The 23147-nt window shown below is 41.1% G+C and overlaps 1 protein-coding gene across 3 annotated transcripts in view; it reads right to left on the bottom strand.

Annotated features, from left to right (window-relative positions):
• Positions 1-1102: 1102 nt before the first annotated feature.
• Positions 1103-23147, bottom strand: part of LOC141006128 (LIM/homeobox protein LMX-1.2-like) — a 54239-nt gene continuing 32194 nt past the window's right edge. For 2 of the 3 annotated variants that reach the window (XM_073478252.1, XM_073478251.1), the window contains exons 3-8: positions 10807-11039; positions 10410-10585; positions 8918-8995; positions 4987-5053; positions 2906-3073; positions 1103-1260 (exon numbers count right to left, since the gene is read on the bottom strand). In XM_073478252.1, the coding sequence (XP_073334353.1) occupies positions 1103-1260; positions 2906-3073; positions 4987-5053; positions 8918-8995; positions 10410-10585; positions 10807-11039 (880 nt within the window). The remainder of the gene's footprint in view (positions 1261-2905; positions 3074-4986; positions 5054-8917; positions 8996-10409; positions 10586-10806; positions 11040-23147) is intronic. The other variant, XM_073478253.1, reaches the window with a different exon arrangement.

Genomic DNA, 23147 nt, shown 5'->3' with positions numbered 1-23147 from the left:
CACTTTGAGCATGTTAGTATACTGATGTAAGCAGTTAGCTCAAAGTACAGCCAGTGTATGTGGCTTGTTAGTTTTGATATTTTTCCCTGGTTGGCCAATATTGCAAGATATAGTATTCTTTCTGCCAGTGTTTGCTGACTGTCTCTCATATAATTCAACAAAAAAGAATAGCTCAAGAGGATGCATGTTTTTTATTTGAAGTACAAACACTTTTTATAAGTTAGCAAATTCAAAATGCACTCTTGACGATCTCAATGGAAAAAATAAATAGCGAAACAATACTAATTTACACACTCATTTAAACACAAATACTATGATAAAAAGCAGAATCAAATAATCAGTGATTAGGATGCTTCTTTTTTGTATGTTCCGATGGGATCATATTGTCATTTTAAATAGAAATTTAATATTTATTGTATACCAGCACGTTGGTTAGAAATAAATAAATTGCTGTCCATCCTAACATGCAAAGCTGGATGTTTCTGAGGAACAGTGATTATATAAAAAGCATAATACACATTCAGCAACAGGTACCAATCAGTTGGCTCACAGACCACCCTCTTTACAGCAGAAAAGCTTGGTAGTTGGGTAAAATTACATCACCAACACTGTATTTGCTTTATTGTCCCATTGAAAAAAACGTATAACAGTATAAATGCACCTATTGAACTATATTACGTACAGAGAAACATGTAGTTTATGTTTCTGACACATTTTAATTTGGACTAAATTTTCATCAATCAAGTTTTTCATACCACAAATATACACTTTCATTATGATATCTGTACAAATGTTGACAGCTATCCCTTTAACAAAATGAACCCAGTTGAAAAGCAGAATGTAATGCTTCATCCTGCCATGCAGACAGCGGGGGAATGTGGAGGCATGTGAAGTTTCCGTTTCAAGTTTTCCCTTTCCTTTGGCTGGTGGAGGTCAGTCAGGTATATTTGATGGCTTTTATCCTGCAGTCACATTTTCCTCCTCACTGATTCATGTCTGCAGGAAAATCCTGTGGCCTGTGTGTCTTGTGTCTGCACTGCTGTGTGCTCACTGTTCATGGCCTTGGAGGTGGTGTGGTGGGTGGGATTGTGATGACAGGGTCTCAGGAGGCAAAGTAGGAGCTCTGCATGGAGTACAGGTGGTCAATGGGGTTCCCTGCCCGCGCCTGCAAGGACCCTACATCTGGAGTGGCCATGAAGCAGTCACTTAGGCTTGTCAGAGAGGTGTCACTGTCAATATCGTGGAAGATGGAGTCTGTACCTGGGAAGAGCAGAGAAAACATGGGGAAGTCAAGCACTATGGTGTTTCACTAGCTTCACTGCTGAGATCTGGGAAGCTATGCCCAGAAGCGTTTTCTGAAGAGGTCTACTTCAACCCAAATGACTTAAAACTTTGTTCATTGAAGGGAGCTGCACAACAAGCTGACACACAGTCCTGACATACTGTATTAGTGGCCATGGAATTGATGCCAGTGAGACTGAACCACAGAATAAATGTCATAAAACCTGAACCGAAAACTCCATGGGACTTGGAAACTGCAGATTTGGTGACAATTCTCTGAGGTTTGCTATCCATTTTCTAAAAACAGTTGGCAACGAATTTAATACACGACTACTAATCGACTAATCAATTGATCATTGCAGCTCCAGTTGGTATTTGACAAGTTCAGAATCAACAATCTTGCAAATTGGAATTTTAACTGAAATTATGGCTATGTTCTTATTTCCAGAAAACTGTTAAGTGGATTAAACTTAAACAAATGTTCTACCATAGGTGTTGTTAAGCCATGTTAATAAAATCAAAACCCATCAAAACTTTTGGCCAACTTGCTATGCGATGGAACTGAGCCAACACTGATGCAGCTGGTGATAATAATACAATAATTCAGATGTAAAAAAAACTAAATTGTTGATAGCAATCAGAACTGCATTCCTGCAAATTAAATATCGAATACTGTGGTTTGTGTGTGTGTGTGTGTGTGTGTGTGTGTGTGTGTGTGTGTGTCTGTCTGTCTGTCTGTCTGTCTGTCTGTCTGTCTGTGGTTGTACAGGAACAGAGTTTTCCAAACATTTAATTGTAGGGGTGATTGATGATAACGTCTTGGTCTGTTATCCATTTTTAATCAGCCACCATTCCTTATTGGTTCATTCCCATCACTGCCAATGAAATGGGAGTGAGGATTACATTGATAGGTGCCAATATGGTGAGAGTAGGACAGTGTCATAATAACAGAGAGCACCACAAGACTGAACTGGTTTCATTTTCTAACATGTGCTGGTTTGTTTGTCTCTATGTTATCTCTGTCTGGTACTATTGTAAAGATATAATTGTTAAATTAATTATAGCAAATAATGTTAATGCATCTTCAATTTTGTCTCAACCCATTGTTAATATTCTGGAGCCAATATGTGAAGTATATTGAGATTTAAAACAATGAAGAGGTACTTCAGTGGTCTAGTATTGCACTTCTACATAGTTTAGGATAGGATCAAGCAACAGAAGCTGATATCCTGACACTACACTATATCCTACATTCCCCATAATTCAACTTGATAGTATCTTTAAACAACAGGGTTCACATCCCTGAAAGAAGATTAATGAAACTAGTAGCTGCCTGAAATGAAAATAGGAAAATATGTGAAACCACTGCAATAGTCCACTGTGATGGAGGGCTGCATCCTATCCCAGCATGCACTGGGTAAAACATAAAGGTGCTCTTTGTAAGAAAAGTTAATTTTTTGAGTCTCATTCCTAACTCGTCTCCAGCTGGAGACCACTATGGACAAGACTCAGCAGTCCTCATTAATATGAGAGGAAACAAGGAGAATATAGAGAATTCATAAAGGAAATAGCATAGGGTAAACCTTCATTCACAGGTATAGTCATTAAAGAGTGTGATGCTCACCGTAGGGATTCATGTGGTCACCAGGCATCTGTGGAGGAGTTAGGCCCTGCTGGAAGGGGTCAGTGCTGTATCTGTTGTGCTCCATGGTTACCAGCTGTGCCTGCTGGTTTGGAGGTAGAGGCCCCGGGTAGGAGCTGAGCAGGCCCTCCATACAACCTGATATCACCTCTGGAAGAGTCAGTGGCAACAAGTGAGGACAGGGTAACAACTCCCGACTGAGGTAGTGATTGCCTTATATTCACTAATCATCACCGACGCTGTGTAAACCATATTCATTCTAACATTGTATCCAACAGTGTTGCTCAGTTTCTCAGTAATGCTTTATATAGTCATGCATTACTTGGTAATGTGTTACAGTAATGTGCTAACCTTTCATTGGGTATTGATGTAAAGGGTAAGTACTGTATTACAGTTGTTAAGTGTCTCGCCCAACACTGTAGGCCTATTTATGGTAAGCTACCCCAAACACAACACACTGGACTGCTGCTTCAGCCTTAATATTTTTCTTTCTACTTAATACAGTAAAAGCTATTGATTGAAAACTGTACATGCACCAGTTCTACGTAACAAGTCCCATTTACACTTGTCATTTCAAGTGTCTCTTACGTGGTTAATGGACACATGTTCACATTTGCTCGAACACTATCTTGGTTGTTCCAGGCTACATGACACGGTACTATGTCAACAGTTATGTTAGCTAGCCAACTAGCTAGCTAGCTGGCATGAGTGAGAGCCTGTGAAGTTTTCATCCATCAATTTGTAGTAATTGATGGATGAAAACTTCACAGGCTCTCACTCATGCCCCTCTCCCACAATTCAATGCTCTCTCACCTACACATACCCTCTTTACAATGAATAAACTCTGGTTCTTGAATTGGTTCCATTTCAAATCCTTAGAACCTTGGTGGTATCTCATGAATCGGCCCACGTTTCTAATAGTTTTAAGTGGAACCATTAATTTATGTTAGGCCGAAATGCTCAGAACAGTTTAAAAGACAAGACACAAGTGCAGATGTGTTTCAAATTACATCTGGATTTTATCCTAATATCAGACAACTGAAATTAGAAATTTGTCCTGTGGCATGAATCAGGATTTTCTGGTTGTGTGTGTGTTTACTGCTTTAAAATTTTTGTATTTATTTTGTGTATTTAGAATCTGTTAATTTTTCCATGGAGATACATTTGCCCTCTTGCCTGTATGGTTGTATGAATATATAGCAAGGAAAAATAGGATTCTCTAGCTCTGGAGCACTGAGCACCAAACATCCATGTAGATGTGAACACACACACTGCTTCCATGTTTTACAACAAACGACTTCTCAAACTCATATACTGTAAATGCATCGTTTGATGTTGTGGATATCTCACCCATCATCCAGGAGACTTCATCTCATCCTAACATCAACTTCAAACAACCCCCATTTGCTGGTTTGCTTTGCTCATTTGGTTAACAGCAGCAGCTTCCACTATAATAAACCCTGCTGCTATGCCAATATTGACATGCTGGAAGTCCCTGAACAGATAGAGGCAGTGCTTGCCAAAGCACTGAGACACTTATCTAAACTGCGGGCTCATATCCGCTGTGAGACCACAGTGGCAATAAGCCTGCGAGCTATGAGGAGCTGTGCTGCAGCAAGACTCAACGCTGTGGCCCACACTTTATAGCCTTGCTGTCGGAAAATTCATTTTTACCAGCAGAGATGACACACCGGCTTCAGAGACCGGGACTCATTCTAAAGCCTACAAAACAGGGAATGTTTGCTGAGTGACTCTACTCTGTTTATTGTTCTCATAAAAAAATTTAATATTTCAAGCTGTTTCTCCAAATAATTCATAAATTACGTAGCTCTCAGTAATCACTGTCATTACAGTTATAATGGACAGATTACATCTTGCAGATGGACGTCAACTGTGCTTTTCTTTTTGTAACATCAGAGAAAGAAGCTAATAAGCATAGTGTATATATATATATATATATATATATATATATATGTATATATATATATATATACACACATATATATATATATATATATATATATATATATACACACACACACACACAGATGATAAATCCTCACCTTGGCCTAGCCTTTGGCTGTTGTGTTGCTCCTGCTGTTGCTGCTGTCTGCGGGCTAACTTTTTCATCTGTAAATACACAAACACAGTAAACTCTTAGTATGTGGCTCACAGGCATTTATTGAAGAGTCATTGACAGACTGATGGCATTTTTCCATTACATCTGCCGGCCTGGCTCAACTCGCTTTGTCGCGGCGCATCAGCTCAGCGCGGCAGGGATTTGCATTTCCATTACAACTGGGCTACCTGCTTGAAGGTGTGGTTTAACTGATGATGCGCTTGGCTTGTGTAATGGTCAGAGGAGTGGCTGTACCTATTAATATTTATATACTATTAAAAAAAAATGTATTCGGTGGAAAACATGTTTCATTTTCTATTAATTCTTCACAATAAAACTTCTCCGTTATTTAGTTTTTTTAAAAGCTTTACTTCAGCACAATCAGGAAAAGCTGTTTTTTTTTTTCCAGCAGTAACTCAACACGACTCCTGAAACAGCTGAAAGCAAACAGATGAAACAGCAAAATACAGGAGATATCTGAAAGTATGAACAGGGACAATGGAGAGAAACTACACTAAAAACTAATTTCTCTTAGGTGTCCAGCACGGACATGAGTTTTGCAACACAGGCTCATTTGAGGGAGAGACGGGTCAACACAGGTTGTGGTTCTCTCTTGGAGGTGGGGCAGGTGCATTTTGGACCTTCTCCATTCCGGGCATGGCTCAGTGTGGCTTCGCTCAACTCGGCACTGTAAAACTAGTAATAGAAATGCAAACTGGTACAGCTCACCAAAAGTGCCAGTGGAAAAGCTCCATGAGAGCTCTATTGCCAGCGTTCTCTAAGTTATATATTCAACATATCAAATCTAACATAAGTGTGTTATGTCTTTATATTTGATAACGATATAATATCAATATAATGCCCAGCCCTAGATCACACCAGCTGAGATGCCTGTCAACATGTTGATGTTCTGACCCACAAGTACTCAGTGGTGATTACATTATTACATCAGTACTCACACACTCATAATGTGGAAAACAATACTTTGGCTTGTAAAATTAATCACAGACTTATCCTTTAAAAACTGTCAACACTTTCAACATCTTGCGCTGGAATCACACCAGCTGCAACAAAGAATCAGTGTGTATAGTGCAATGGATCATGACACAAGAGAGGTCAGATTTGTGAAACAGGTGAACCTCTCCAGATTTTGTCTAACATGCGTATCCACAGGTCAGCCTGTCTCCGTATTGATCAAAGGAATGTACATAAACATGGTACTGTTCATCTGTTTCAGCAAAATCACACAACCACCTCATTCAGATCACACCCATCTTCAAACTCTGCCTTAATATTGATCGAAACTACACACCTGTAAAAGTTTGTGATGGTATCTTGGATGATTGTGACTCTGTCGCACTGACAACATCTGTCCACAGACAGACAGACAGACAGACACCTGCCAAATTACTCAAAACAACGTCTGTGTTAGTTCCCTCTAAAACAGGTGTCTCCAGTACCACATTCTGCCATGATGACACACACACACACACACTCACAGAATCACAATACCAGCCCCACTGCTTATTATTTCTTAAACAATCAATCAACTGTGTCAGTTTTTTTTAACTGTAAGTGAGCAGAACAGGGGCTATGTATATTTTCAGCAGAGATAAGTTGGGGAAGACTATAAAATGGAACAGTACTGAGCATGTTTGTGCTGTACCAAAAAGAAATTCCACTGACTTTGATTTACTTTTTCAAAAAAGAATAAATGGTAAAATATTGACCAGTACAACATTAACATTTCAACAATGAGTTACAATGCAATGTTATACTTATAGATTGATGACTGACTGCAGTAACAGGCCAACTGGATATTCAGACTTTGACAAGCTTCTCTCAAGTGACACCGAACAGTAGATTATAAATGATTGATCCATTGAGGCTTAACTGGTGAAGAACTGGTTTAGACAATTAAGCACTTTGGCAACAGTAAGACCCAATTTTTCAGATGTGATCTGGATCTGGATCATGATACCAATTCTGCATGCATCGTTATAACATCTTACACATTATGAAGATCAAGATTTTGGATTTGACAAAACAAAAACTTAACCACTACAATGTGTGAGGGTAGGGTCACAGACAGAGACAGCTGAAGGCATCCATTGGCTAATTTTCGTTTCATTAGGCAGAGGGTGGGCTCATCTGTTACTCTCGATGGACAGCTTTAGGTTGCAGGAAGAGGCAGAGTTGACTTTCAGATGTTTTAAAGAATGTGGCTGAAATGTACAGTTTACATTACATGTGGCTAAGAACACTTGCACTACACCAGAATGCATGATTTAAAATTTTATTCAGCTGAAACTTGACAGTCACCTGTCTCATCCTTGAGTCTGTAAGCCAGTCTTTATTGATGCCAATATGGATTTGTTTTTGGATCAAAACAACAGAACAGATGAAATTGTGGCAGTAAGACTGTAAGACTGCCGTAATCTCCACTCATGAGTGAAGAGCAGAGGCACAGTAAGACTGGCAGCCACCAAGGGTGTCATTTCACTGGGGATGGGGTGGGGCCACTCCAGAGCCACTCCTCTGATACACATGAACGTGCATTTATTATTCGTATACATTTTGTTTTTACTTTTAACTTGAAGTACTTCTGCTTTCCTTCTATAGTAAAATAAAAGTAGCCGGCCATGACCTGCATGGGTAAAAAGTAGCCAAGAATTATCTTTGGCAATGAATGATTGGACTTTGTACAATTGCAAAACAATACAGCAGCCAGTAGCAATCCCTCCCTCCCTCTGGTCGTACAGTAGGACTACCAGGGCTACCCAACCCGGGGGGTGAGACATAGGAGGACAACTGAGAAAAGGCACTCAGCCACGGGTCCCACAGTTCTTCCACCCTCTTGTTGTCCTGAAGACAACTAGGGTCATGCAGATCTCTGTTAGACTGACCTCCGATGTTATATTTCCTAACTGTATGTTCAGTAGTTGTCTGGTGTAAAAGGGTTGACATTGTGTTTTTCTCACAGTTGGTTTGTAAAAAATAAAAAAGACAGCCAGTGACGTAATTAATAAAACAGGCTCGGAGCCATAGTTTCCCCACCAGTAAACACAACAACACTTTGGCTGTCGCAGCTGCAGTGTCTCTGGGCTGGTTAGGTGAAGCAGACAAGCTGGCGGGCGCAGCAGTGGTAGGGCAGCCCAGCGGGCATGTCCACTTCTCCTTATTAGCCCAGAGACATTACCAGAGCTACTGTATCAGCTAACAGGTCGATTGAAGCATAGAGAATGCAACCAACAACCGCCAACCAATCAGAGGTAGGGCAGGTCTTATGAGAACTCAAGTTGGACCCATAATTATGGGAGGTGTCTTCTTGAGCAGTATGAATGCCCACTCTGCTGTTCAAACATAACAATACTTTGACAAAGAGAGATGGTAGAATGCATTTATACTGTTTTCCCTTGTTAGATCCGTGAGCTGTAGGAGCAGAATAACCACCTGATATGTTGGTAGACATCATCACAGTCCCACGACAGTGTAACAACTTTTTTATTGCGAAATTCGGTATATGGTTACATCCCTAGTATGCAACTACCTCATGTTTCACACACATGTAAGAAAACACCTGACATTATCATTATGAATGTAAACAACAAACGTGGCTATTGTTAGTACACATCTGCTGAACCCTGTAGAAGATTCCAGGCAATTATCGATTGCTGTCAGGATGTTAAGAGATTTTCTAAAAATGTATCTAAAATAAAAAAAAAATTCTAGAATAACTTACCAACCCTAGCTTTAACTTTTAAAAATTTGGGTTGATTTTCCATTCAAAATCTCTAAACAGTATCCTCGGCCTGTCCAGACACCATAGTCGAGTTGAGTTGATATTTCAGGCTACTGTGTACTGCTTTACTGACCTTTGCTCTCTGGTTCTGGAACCAGACCTGGACCACACGCACACTGAGTCCTGTCTCTGCAGCCAGGGTCTCTCTCACCTGCAAGTCACAGCACAGTCACACTCATCAGCCATCATGTGTGTGTCAGTGTTGAGCATGCATATGTTGGACAGGCATTATGTAATCAGACACACAATGCTAATAATCAGAGAGAGGTATACACAGTGCATGAAATAAACAACTTCCATTTCCTTCGTTAGCCAAGTTGTGATGTGATCAGTGAGTCCATCTCAGCACAGCCAGATATTTATAGAGCTTTCATAGATGTACAGAATGTGTCATTGATAAACAGAAGAAACAGTAAACGATGCATAATTGACTTGGGAAGAGTTTATGGCATTAATCCCTTGTTTCAATAAGCTGCAATATCCTTTCCAAGATGACACCATTACCTCTCTGGAAACACCTCCCACCTTACAGGAACACTGAACTCATTTATTTTAATTGCACTGAAATCATTTCCGCCCGCAAAGGGACAATAAGCTAACAAAACCCTCCAGGTGTAATTTAAAGATTGATATCTAGACAACTGTTAAATGTTATTTGTCACAAAATTCAGTTTACCTGCAATATGCAGAGCTCTAAGCTATCCCCTTTTTACTTATTTTGTGCTGGAACTAGGGATGGTAATGATTAATGATTAATCAGTTCATCCTTATTGAGAATTTAACCTATTAAGAATTTATTAACAGACAACCAGAGATGGGCACAAATACATCACAAGTATCTTGTTACAAATTACAAATACTCGCTTATCAAACATATATAAATAAAATACAAAATTAAAATTAAAATGTGTTTACAGGTGTCGGGGAGTAGTACAGCTTGTCACAGTCCAATCAAAACCATGTATCTCCAAATCTGGTGTTTTTGAACCAGTTACAAAGTCATTGAATCATCTGAAAGAGGCATTGCCACAAAGCTGAAAACATGGCTGCATTTCTTAGCTCATGAAAAGTTGACATTTTGGAAATAAGTGGTTTTGACTGGACAGCAACGACATGTGAAAAAAGCTGGTGCCTACATTACCCACGATGCAACTCAGCCACTGAGTGACATCACTGGAGGTAAATGATCAGGTTAGATGCAGCTTCTTCTGGAGACACAAAATACTTTGTTCTACTTTTTTCTCATTTTATGCAGGAGTACTTCTGAACCTGTAAACACAATTTAATGTGTGAAATTGGGTTACCCTTTTGGGACTCTCGTGTCTTTCTACACACTGTTCATCATGTTATTTCTATTGCAATTTTTGTGTGCTGTGCCTTCCTAATCTTGTAATACTTTGACTGAACAGCATTGATCTCAGTCTGATTTCCTGATTTAACAGAAGAGAGTAGAAAAAAGAGTGTTGCACTCTGGCCACCAAAGAAAGCTTTAGAATGCATTCTACAGTTTGACAAGTATTTAATTTCAGACAGATATCTCACTATACTCAGTCCAGTTGGCTCACCTTTCTGCAGGGTTTTGAGGAGACCTCGAATGAGGCCTTGAAGGCTCTCCTCTGCTGGGTGGTGAGGATTGTGCGGGGCCGTTTGGGTCGCCGAGGGTCTTTGCTGTCATCGCTGCCTTTCACTGCTGCAGGGCCCTTCGCTGACTTCACATCCAGATCCTCATCCTCACTCTTATCTGTCACCACATTATTATTTTGTCACAGACTTGACTGCAGTTTTGTGTTTAACTGCATGTAAATTCTCCTTTTCTGCATAACATGAAAAGTAAAATTGAACTGGACCAATGCTTAGGGGAGCCAAAATTTTGCCTAAAGTTTAGTACATTATGTAATTAATTGGATGTGTTTTAAATTCCCTGGGTTTATAACAGTATGCTATATAAAGCCCCAGTGTTACCTGAGTCCGAGTTGTCGAGACTGACTGTGCTGAGCAGGTCGTTCTCCCTCTCATAGTCGCTCTTACACAGCAGCTGACCTTCTTTCAGAACAAACTCGTCTCCCTTGCACAGTTGGCGCTCACAGATGCAGCAGCAGAAGCAGCTGAGGTGGTAAACACTCTCCAGAGCTCGCATTACAAACTCTGTGGGTGCTATCGTCTCCAGACAGCCGCTGCACTTGGTGGCAAACAACCTGAGGACACACGAGAGAGAGAGGAATGTTAACAATTACAATGTTGGGGGAAAGTGTTCGATAACCACAGAAGAGACTTCACTGAAAAAGGCTCAGAGTAATTAATTTATTTGACACAGTGCACAAAAAGAAAGTTGAAGAAATACGTGGAGTCTTTTGCAGTAATGCCATGAACTGGTGGTGAAGACCTGTGGTTAAACATATGGGGCGGGACCTCTGGTGAGCTCAGTGGTCTCATAGATTCTGGATGTGATGGAAAACGAGGAGGACTGCGTCGATCTGACAGTGAAATGACAGCTGACAGCAGTAGAGAAAGGAATAGTTTACATTTGACTGAAACGATATGATTGGCTCACAGAGGACGTGATCAAATCTGATTGGTTTAACTGAATGAGTGAATGCCCTCAGCTGATTAAGCTCAAAGAGAAAAGGAAGAGAGAAAAAGAGAAGTGCCCTCTCTCAGACAGTCTCTGAGCAGTCTCACAACAACACTGCTTTCTAACCACCAATCAGAGTAAACCATATTACTGGGTAATGTGAAACACCTACTGTATGTTGAACATTGGACAGAAATAACTAAAAGTAGAATAGAATGTTATCTAGTCATAAAACAAGATTATAAATTGGCAGAATATCTCTCCACTGTCAGAGACAGATCCAACACATCCAATCCTGCTATCAACAAGCATTGTTAGTGATTGGACAGACACCATGTCCATATTTTGAACTGGAAGTTGAAATGCCCCTTTTGCACATTATTATTATGGATCCCACTGCTTTTCTAGCAAGACTTAGGCTGAATTCCATATTGTATCTGTATAAACGCTTCTTGCTCTATCCGTCATTGGTGGACTGTTATAACTGTTGTTATTACACCTTTTTTATTTTTATTGAATATCCAGCTGTAATTGGTCTGAAACACCAGTGAACTGAAACACTCTCATCAGAAAAGACAAAGAAAAGAGCTGATGACAACACAACAAGTTGGGAGAATGAATTGGCGGGAACCCATACGTCCTCTGAGTGGTTGAGGAGTAAAGAAAAAGCAAGCAGAGCATACTGTCCACACTGTACATGGTGTCATTACCATACTTGTATGTTTATACTGTAACTTCATCTGCGGTGGCCCTGAAGTGGAAAACACAAATGACCAATGCCATTAGGTTAGACTCAATGAACTGTAACAGTGTACACCTTTGGACAGTCTCCTCTCAAGGATATTCTGGGTGTTGCATTGAGATGTACCCCCAGAAGGTGACCAGCGCAGTAGTGCAATTGTGTTAACGCTCTCAGAAAAAGTGATCACCTATAGGCCTCCATTTTATCATCTGCACTCAGAGTGATGTTCTGTGGTCTGGACTCACAGCAGGTGCTGAGTGTGGATTAGGTTTATAGTGTAAGTACGATGACCTGAGGCCGATGGACAACGAGGCAGAAGTTTGGAGCCAAGACTGGGCCTCAAGACGAAGCCACAGTCACAGCCAGCACAGATCTCTATAGACACATTCTTCCTCCTGACAATATAGAGGGAAGAGAGAACGCTTCCCAGAGAAAGAGCGGCAAGAGAGAGACAGAGAAGCCAAAAAGAGAGAAAAGATAGACAGGAGACAAAAGACGAAAGAGAGTGAGTTGTGTGGAGGGTCTGTTTAGAAATGTTGAAATGGTGTGTTTGTGTGTGTGTGTGTGTGTGTGTGTGTGTGTGTGTGTGTGTGTGTGTGTGTGTGTGTGCGTGTGTGTGCGTGTGTGTGTCTGTGAGGGGGGACAGATCCTGAAGAGAACAGATCCTTTCTTTTCTGTACCTCCATTCTGGATTGGACGTTGGTGAATTTATATGACTTGATAGGATCTGAACGATTTTGGAAAAAGCCAGGAAAATAACCTGTTATTAAATATGTAGTTGACGAAGGAATCATAAAATTCCAAAGGGTTTTGTTACTTGTAAACAATTATGCAGTCAGCAGCCGACTGTCTGACACATTCTGTACAGTATGTGTAGATGACAATATGGCCTTTATAGGCAAAGCACTATGTCACATGATCTTTAGGATTCATCCTCTGGGGACCTTGAAACTCCATTCATGTTTCAAGGCTATATTTTCCCTTGACTGAGCCAAAAGACCAACCAACTGACTGACAACACCAACTCTTCACAACAAACATCAGTTAATACTTTATATGGGAAATGTAATACAGCCCAGAGAGCATTTCATGTTTCATCAGCATACAAGTCAATGTTTACACTGAATAACTAAAACATTTAGGATGAGCTTTTCATGGACTGCCATCAGATCTCTTCGGTACTGATTCAACATTGGACATGTCCCTACCAATATTGGTTGGAGTGAAGTCACATTAGACAGTTCAGATGTGTCCTCCCAGAGGTTACATCTCTAAGACTCGATATGAGCCTTCAATGGACTTGAAGGCTCATATCGAGGGCAAATTTGATAATTGAAATATCAACTGCCAGACACAGAGGAGGTGAGAGCAGATAGGTTGTGCTGATAAGGGTAAGTTATCAGGGCAGTCAGTCCATACCTCAAGCATGGTTGAAAATGTAGTGTCTCAGATGACCTACATCCTTTCCTCTATTGCCTCCACTGCACAGCACACATAACATTATTTTGTCCATACCAATTTATTTTGTACTTTGTAGATATCGTGCATAAAGCCACCAACAAAAAGAAGGGACAGGAGTGCTTTCACCACCCAGAGCGCAAGAGTGTAACTTTGAGGACAAGTGCTAATATGAAAAAAGCATACAGCAAACATCAGCATGTGTGATTTTAGGCAATGTAATTGGGGGATCTGTATCAGAGATACTGAGGGCGCTGAGGAAATTGCATAATGGTACATCCAAAGGACACAGCCTAGGCTACAGAGTCAACAATATTAATAACATAAAATGCACAACAACACTGACTGCACATGTAACAATCATCCATATGCATCACATCCACAACTCAGCAACCACCCACCCCCTTCCCCTTTTGTGTCCTGTTTGTCATCACGGACATGCCAGGAAAACGGGACAGTCGAAAGCAGCAGATCATATACTGTACCTCATCAAAATACATCCAGAGGACATTAAACGTGTTTTAATCAATAACATTCTAAGTACGACACATAGTTTTTCCAGAGGTGAAAAGAGAAGTCACTGAGGAGACATCTTGCTTCTGTGGCTCAGCCCACACAGAAGCCACAAACAGCAGTTACTGTTTTTTTTATATCTTTAACTTCAGTCTCTCTTTCAAACTCACCACTGACTGAATGATGTTCAAGCTGCTAGACACAGATGGATGAAAAGATAGTGACAAACCAACGGTCCTAACTAAGTCATAGCATTGCACCTGAACAGGGGAGTAAATTAGTTTGTTCACCCAGGTGATGTATTCACATCACAGCCGAGCCGAGCTGAAGGCGATAAATACCCATAACTACTGCAGGGTCAACTGACAGCTGGGAGTAAATCCTGATAACTTACATTCACATTGCACACAAAAGCCCGATGTTAGCGGGTGTAAGTGAGTTTTCTGGCAGGTGTGAAAGGGTTTTAATAGAAGAGAGTAGTAGCTAGCCACACATTTTAAAAAGTGCTTGAGTCAACCCAAACAAAGATAGGAGGAAAAGGGTGAAGACATTAGGGAACTACTTTAGCAAGCAGCTTTGTTAGCCTGTCTTATTATACAACTCAGCAAATAGGATGCAGTTATCTTCATTTGTTTGCAGGCTATTCTTGCTGTCCAGCTAATCAGTCCATCTAATGTATTACATACTGATTTTACAATTTATGCAGATCATAAGAACAGTTTTCCTCTTCATGACTCTTACCTAGCCTTAGTTTTTAGTGTGCTACATATTATGTCCAGGGTTCACATTTTGTCACAATTTGCACTGACTCAGGAGATAGTTTTAAACTGCAGACTGTGCTGATGGAGAGCAAAGTGTTCTTATTTGTAAGTTAGTTTCTTGGTGCAAGTTAGTTTTCATAACATTTTTTAAAACGCGAGTGAGCAGCAGCGGCCCAGTTACGCAGCCGCCACGCAGCACACAGGCATCCAGTGTGTCCAGCCTGTGACGGTAAAAGAAACTATAGTCACTATAGCCTCCACTCCAGTGAACAATAAGACATATGCTTTATGAACATCATGATAATGGATCAAACAACTTTTCCACTACAGCCAAGCGTAAAAACCTTTGTGTTGTTTTCAGAATCCGTGTTCACAGTCCTTTTTTTTGATGAGCATGGATGGAAGATGAAAGCACATTTATTGTCTGTACCAAATTTCCTTCCTTCTAAGGATTGTGCAACAAGGACATATAGCCTGGACTCTGATGCTGACATCCTGGAGGGCACTACATTGGCTGAAGTTTACAACTGTAATCCAAAGGCTGTGTTGAATATATTACATATATATTTATTGCATGTGCGCTCTCAAAAAAAAATGCCCTCATTGACAGGACGCCGTCATTTCATTCAGGAGAGACGAGTGAATGAATGTGACCGAAGGGCGGCTGCCCTGAGCAGCAGCAAGCAGAATCCCCCATGGAGTCCAGACACTGGTGGTGGTGGTGGAAGACTCTTCTGAGACAGATGGGTGTTGATGGGGAGCTGGAGGGTGCACGCAGAATGGCAGTATGACTGAACTAAAGGCAGGAGACAATAGTATTTAGAAAAACAGTGACAGTGTGCCGCTGTGCTATTGGATGGATGTGACCAGCTGATGTAAGCAGCTGTTATCAATTGAGCACCTCAGATAAAGTCAGGCAGTGAGTGAGCATGTGCTAGAGGAGTAAATGAAAGGATGGTATGAAAAATAAACCACAGACTGAGCATGCAAAAGTGTAGTCTCCATGTCTGAACTTTTTTCACTAAATATCAATAATCAACGTAAACAATCAACGTCACGTTTACAATAAAAACTACAGCAAGCAACAGAGGAGAGGCAGACTGAGTGCTGAAGCCGGGAACAGGGTTAAAGGAGGCCAGGACAGAGGGATGGGTGGAGGAAGGAGGTAGCTGTAGGGCAGGTACAAAAAGGCTCAGTGTTTGGACAGCTGCACTCCTCCTCCTCCTCCTCCTCCTCCTCCTCTCTGAGTGTGACTGCCCTCCTCTATTCAACAGCTCTTTCTCCCTGCTGCCTACCTCCCTCCATTTCTCTCAGTTCCTCTTTTTCAACCTCTGTCTCTCTGAAGCTGACATTTGCACAATGAAAGTGGAGACAAGAGAGGACAGACAGTTACGTCATTGTAGATGTCATTGACTGTATGGTTTGAGTGTGAAGCTGTTTGGGTTTATTATTATTATTCAACATACAAACATATCAGAGCTGTCTACATGTGAGCAAGCAATTGGAGATACATATGAAAAATAAACTTTCCAATAATAAAAAACAAATAAAGAGCATTTACTCAGGTTTCATTTTCCCCTGAAATCATCTAGAAGTCAACAACTGCTTTTTAAATGGTAACTCATGTTGTTTCTTGTGATGCAAATGTTTTGCCGCAGGAGAACTGAACAGCATGTGGCTGACACATGGACCTACAGAACGCTCAAATGGTTCTAATAATCTATGAGAAAAATTACAGAATACTGTCAAGCTGCAACTGTATGTGTGATATATAGTTGAAATTACATAAATCATCCCTCTGCTCTGTTCTCTGGCCAACATGCAGAGAATGTCAGAGGACAGAATGAGGAACACATTAATATAAAAAGAAAACTAAGAACCAGTATAAATATTCACACTGATGACAAAATAACACAAAACATCTACAACTGAGGAATAAAAGAGCAGCAGAGCCACAAATGCACCACGATCACACTCACAGTATTGGTGCTCGACCTGAAGACCAGATGTAGCACAAGAGCAGGCCTGTGAAGAAATCATCAGTCCAGGTTGGAAGTGATTCAGTTTTATTTAAGAGGACTCCTCACATGATGACCAAACATCGCCGCAGCTAAACAAAAAGCTTAAACTCTTACCAGCTGGTATCATCATTAAGTTCAACAATATTACAGCACTGGCTGGTATGAACTATGTTTTGCTTTTCTCAGCCGTCCCAGTAAATATACACTTCTTCTGTGTCATGTTTGAAGCTTTGTCTTTGGCCTAAGTTTCGCATCCAAAAGAAAAGTTTGATTTACCAGTAAACTCTACTGACATACGGGTCTGGCGTGCTGTTGAGATTTGAGATAATGTTCAGAATCCTTGATACATTATGAGGTTTATTAAACTTTGCAGTCCCATTAATAGTAATTACTTTTTCAGCTATTTATACTGATTTAGCTCCTTTCTGATAGAAATTAAAGCCAGCTATGCAGTGTAGCTCCCAGACATTAGTCTAGCAATGTAGTTTAATCCCCAGCTTACACTTCATCCTTTATCCCTTTCCCACTTTTACAACTATTAATGCTCCCTCAGCAATAGTACTGGAATTATTCAACTTTTAAACTCAGCAATGCAGTTCAGCGCCAACTTTTCAACATCCAGCATTCACACAGCAATTCCTTCTAAAACTGCCTTCTGTCGTTCCAAATGAAGCTGTTACAAATTCATACAGTGGGGAAATGGATTAGAAATGCATGAGTCTTCATCTTCTTCATCTTCATCTTCATCTTCATCTTCATCTTCATCTTCATCCGCTTTGTCCGGGGTCGGGTCGCGGTGGCAGCAGGCTCAGTAGGGAGCTCCAGACCTCCTTCTCCCCAGCGACACTTTCCAGCTCCTCCGGGAAAAGCAGGAGTGGTTTTTAGAAATGAGTGTGGTCTAAATGTTTTTTCACCATGAAAACCTGAAATCCATTGCAACTCATTTAAATCGATACACCACAGCTGTTCTTTGTGAGCGCTGGAACTACAGTGTAGGTTTTATAAGCCTACAGGTTTAAAGCAGCACACAGATTGCATCGAATCTCACAGGGATTGGGTCTCATACAAGTACAGTTTTGTAATGTTATTCTAAACCTGCCTTTTCTCTGTGAGGCTTGCTGATACAAGTGTTTAGTCAGACCCTGAAGAGATTTAATGCACTGTTTGGCAACGAGCAGGAAGACACAGGTTTCAGATTGTAACAGTGGATTTTTATATAACCAAAATGTAGAGAAAAGTATGTGATGAACTAGATTGGGCCCTTAAAGAGTTCATCAAAACAGATCAGTACTGAACTAAACTGAACTCAAACTACAGCAAACTCAATATAACACCAGAACAGACCTGACTAACCACCAACTCACCTGAGTGACATGAGGCCAACCTTCTCTACATACTGGCAGGACAAACCAGTTTAAGACCAGAGGGGTTGACAAAACTACAAACACCTACAAATAACACCAGACAGACACTTCTAGACAGTCACAGTCACAGTAACTGTACTATAAAATAGTAGCTCAACAAAAAAATAGAGAAGAAATGAACTGCAGATTAAACAAAGTGCTCTCCCCACAAACATCGGCATTGTTGTGTGAAGTATTTGAGTGATCCCTTTCACAATGCCACATTCATTTCTCACATTCATTTGTATAAATATATTAATTATAGCCACTTCAAGGGCTGGCAAAACAAAACTGTCCAAATGTGTGTGCTTCATCTAGAAATAGTAGTATATCATCCTAATGTGAAATCTAATTGTGTTGGCTATTTTATTATTGTATGAAACTTAACTGTAACTTACAGTAAAAATGAATGAATGTATAATTATAGTGAAAATGATATCACCAAAATCCACTGGTGCGGCTGTATGTGTGGATCACATGCACATGAATTAGATTTGATCATTTGATTGGCTCCATCAGTGTTAAAACCGTTGTGGAACCTGTGTATATCACACTGATATGGTGAACAGTATGTTAACATTTACATAAAGTTCATTTATTTTTTTCAGTAACACATTTAAACTCCATACTGTGTTGTATGACAGACTGGGACAACTCATCCTTTTTTTTTCAACTACGTGAAAACCGGTGAATGCACAATTCTCTAAAATCACAAAGTCTAGTGAGACTCCCCTGACCAGAAACACAAAAGCGTTGTTTGTTCACTTACTCACAAATTACTTACAACTCCAATTCCAAAAAAGTTTGGATGCTGTTTAAAATGGAAATAAATACAGAATGCAATCATTTGCAGAAAAACTGTGTTTACTGACAGCAGTTTTAAGAAGTGTTCCTTTATACAATCATGTGTTCCACAAAGTGGTGACCCTCACCCACCCTCGCCTGTGAGCGACTGAGCCATTCAAGGATGCCCCTTGTTTTATTTGTTTCACACAGCCTTCGAACCTCTTTTATAAATTGGGGTTGTATATTTATGGTTTTCTGACAAGCATTCACTTTTGCTTTTGGACACTCAGTGAGTTTAAACCCTGCACAACCCTTGGGCCAAATGTCAATTATGAACATTAAATATCTCATAATCCAAAAGGCAGATGTTCATGAAATTTACTGAGCCCTTTTTTCTCCCAAGAGGATCAATACTTTGATTTTAACGGCCACATGGACTTTCCTCAGGACAAACTAGCTCCCTCCCGCTAAGGCTTTAAAAATAGCTAAATTAGCATTCTCTCACACATGTGGGGTCTACTGCAGCTTAAAGGAGCAGCAAGAGATGCTTTAGACTTTTAGTCTTGTTTATTTTAAAATTTTGTTTGGTGCAGCTTTCATTTTGAGTGAACGTTTGTTCCAACAGAGGATTCATGAAGAGTCCTCAGCGGTTCATTTCAGTGAGGACCAGGACCACCACTGCTAGGGGCCACCTCTTTAGAGGAGCTTCCTTGACCTTCTGGCCCTGCGCCCTATGCTTCCACTCTGCTCCAGCAGCTTAACAAGCATAAAGAGTTCCAGGATTAAAGAGGATAAGAGGAGTGGAGAAAGGATGAAGCAGTAAAAACAGACTGTGTGTGTTCCTTCACTGTTCTCTTGTTTGTTCTCGCTCCTCAGGGAGCTGGGTGACCCAAAGGAGGAGGCTGGGTGGGTGGGTGGTGGCTTCGGGTGGCAGCTTGTTGGAGTTTTAATTAGTAGGAGTAATCAAAAGATGATTGTGAAGGAGGCATGGGGAAATAAAAGCAGGATTCAGAGAGTGGGGATGTGCTGTTTGCTCAGCCAAAGCTCAAGAAGTCAGAGTAAGGCCTCAGGATTCTCTGGGGACTCACTTCAACATGTTTATTAGCAGGGAAATGATCTCAGCAACCATTCAGATGCACTCATTTATTCACCTTCTGGAGGTTCACTTTACCCCGATGGAGTCTATCCGAGGAGGTGGTGTCAGAGAAAAAAAAGAAGATGGAGTGGTGAAGTATGATAGTGAAGGTGAGGCAGACTTTATCCTTAAAGGCAAAATATATACAATATTGTGATACTTACAGCCAAATGTATGTGGAAACCCAAATAAAATATGTTAAATCTTTAAATTCCTGCCATATGTGATAGTTGAACATGTGATTACAAAGCTATGGGAACTAATGTGCTGCTAGAACTTCCTCCACTCTTCTTTCACCAGATGTTGGAACCTGGCTGCTCCTCTTCAATCAATAGTGCTTTAGTGATGTCCAATGATTAATTGGCAACCGCGGCACATTTAGATGCAGCAGCCAGTAGCTCAAATTTTGCTACATTTTTGTTTCTTGACAGTTGGTTTTGGGCTTTAATGCAGAACCATTCAACCATTCATCCTGACCAGCCGGACTGCCCCAGAGAGGAAGAGAATCAGGCTAAGCGTCATGGTTTTCAGCTTGGATATAAGGCTGCTCCTTGATATTGTCTGGTCACAGGAAAATGTATTATTTTGGATCAAGCTGTTGTGCTTGACGGGCCAACAGAGTGCAGGACAACAGTTGGATGAAGAGAGGTGGACTCTGTGTTTATATCAATGATGCTTGGTGCTCACACAGTCAAAGTTGACGGACAGTGTTTATCTGATGTCTAACTTTTAATATAAAGATGCTGACCATATTATCATCACCATTTTGTTGCTGCTGTTTACATTCATCAGATGCAAATTCAAAAAAATTGTTTATGTATATAAATAACTGTATGTATGGTCTATGTTTGTGTAGCATAAAGGAGATACAAACCTTCAAGCCTGTGTTGTATAATGACAAATAAATCACCTTAAACCTTAAACCATGGGTGATTAAGGTCTGGATCACGGTCAGTGTTTGACGGGTGAGCCACAGTGAGCAAGTGTGCGTGTCAACAATGTGTAATAAATCAGTTGGATCACTCAAACCTACACCGGGATATGCAGAAATGCTGTTTAAACTGTTCATCATCAAAGTTCTGCAAGACATCTGCCCAGAATATTTGCTGCTCGGCCTCTAGCGCTTCCATATGGCCCATTCACTCTGCTGCTGGACACAGATCCAACATGCTGCAGCTTTCTTTCTATGGTGGGATCTTCGTGCACGGAGTGTAGCTGCTTCGTACTCTTCTCTGCTTGCCTGTATATTACCCTCCACTCTTTCGCTGAAATTGCAATTACGTCCAAATTCATGTAGTATTGATATCAACACAAAAACAGTCATCATTACAGAGCAGTCTAAGTAAAAATGACTTATGTCACTGCTGATCTAGCCGCAGAGGATGGAGCAGATGAGGGATAACAGGCACCAGCGGGGCCCTTCAGAGCTCGACTGAAGGTCAGCTTTGAGCAGCGAGGTGTGGGGCGAGAAAAACGCCTCGATAGGTTCGGTGGGGAAGCCAGTAATGACAAAGATCCACTGGGCTCACATAATCTCGTGGGAGGTGGATGAGGCTGCCAGTTGCCAGTGGAATTTTCCAGCACAGAAAAATCATGTAGATCCAGTAAGTCACATCCATTCCCCAAGTGGATTTCATGTTTGCAGGGGTACGAAAAGAGACCAAAAGGAGAAGGGGTGCTTTTGCGGTCGCTGACGCCAAAGACAAATCAGGGCTCCAGATGACATGGAGGGGAGCTGGCTAGGGCTTTGGGATTGGCCCCAAGCCGGAGCCAGGGGTCCTCAGGGGTGGCATCCGGAGCAGGACCAGAAGAAGCGGCTGGCGTGGCAGCAGCAACGGCTAGAGTGGAGGCAGAGGCTGGACCCGCAGCAGCAGCTACAGCAGGCAGAGTGAGGGCAGCAGGGAAAATGGCAGGGTAGGGAGCGGTGTCTCCAGCTCCTCAGTGCTGTTGGCCATGGCTTGTGCAGGGCCAAAGAGGATAGTGTCCAAGTGCCTCTCAGCTCCCCGGATTTTATGTAGCCTGGATATTCTTTGCTCCAACTCGGTGATCTGTTTGCTGAGAGAGACGCAGCTCTGGCATCCAGATGGAGAGGTAAGATGGGTTCAGAACAGGGTGTCTGATAACTAAAATCAATGATTTAATTAACCTATTAAATAGCTGCAGTTAAAAATGACCAAGATTTAAAATGTGTGTTATAAAATCCTGGCCGATCTGACAGGAAGCAGGAGTTATATGTATTTATTAGACTAAAAAAGATAAGAGAGCTCGTTGAACATAGCGAAGTAGCCTCTAACACATCTCCCTGCTGGCTAGTGAGGCAGCTGGTGTTGGTTTCAGTCAGGCAGTGTGTTTTCAGTGTGTTGCTCAGGAATGATGACTGGAGGTGGGCAGCTGAATGCTGGTTTCTTCTATCTTAACTAGCCCAGCTTGAAAGCAGCACATTTCTTGGATTGATGTGACAAATATTATCCCCTCTCAGCAAAAATGACCAAGGCTTCTGTGTCAGCTGAGAACAAGAAGATGGGTTGAATGCATCACTCACCACTAAGGAAAACCCAACATCATGAACACAATTTCAGACTGACTGAATAACGAAGTGAATAAAATTGCTTTTCAGTCAGATTATCAGGCTGGCTCGACCCCTGGTGCCGTAGCTTCAGGGTTGAGTTTAATATCAGTGTGTAATTAGTAAGAACTGAGTCAGGACATTTTGAAAAGAAACTAATCAATAGCCAAAGTTTACAATATTCAACAGACCTGTGAGGCTCTCCTTGAATATACAAGACCAGTAACATGACATTTAACTCAGCATGAGACCTTCTGGTGTACAGGCGATGCAAGATACTAATAAGGAGAAAGGAGACATTGTACTTTACAGCTCAGGGGCAGTGGGAAATTGCATTGTGGGAAAG

The sequence above is a fragment of the Pagrus major genome, chromosome 12, assembly GCF_040436345.1.
Source record: "Pagrus major chromosome 12, Pma_NU_1.0".
Lineage (NCBI taxonomy): Eukaryota > Metazoa > Chordata > Actinopteri > Spariformes > Sparidae > Pagrus > Pagrus major.
This window is presented reverse-complemented; position numbering and strand designations above follow the sequence as displayed.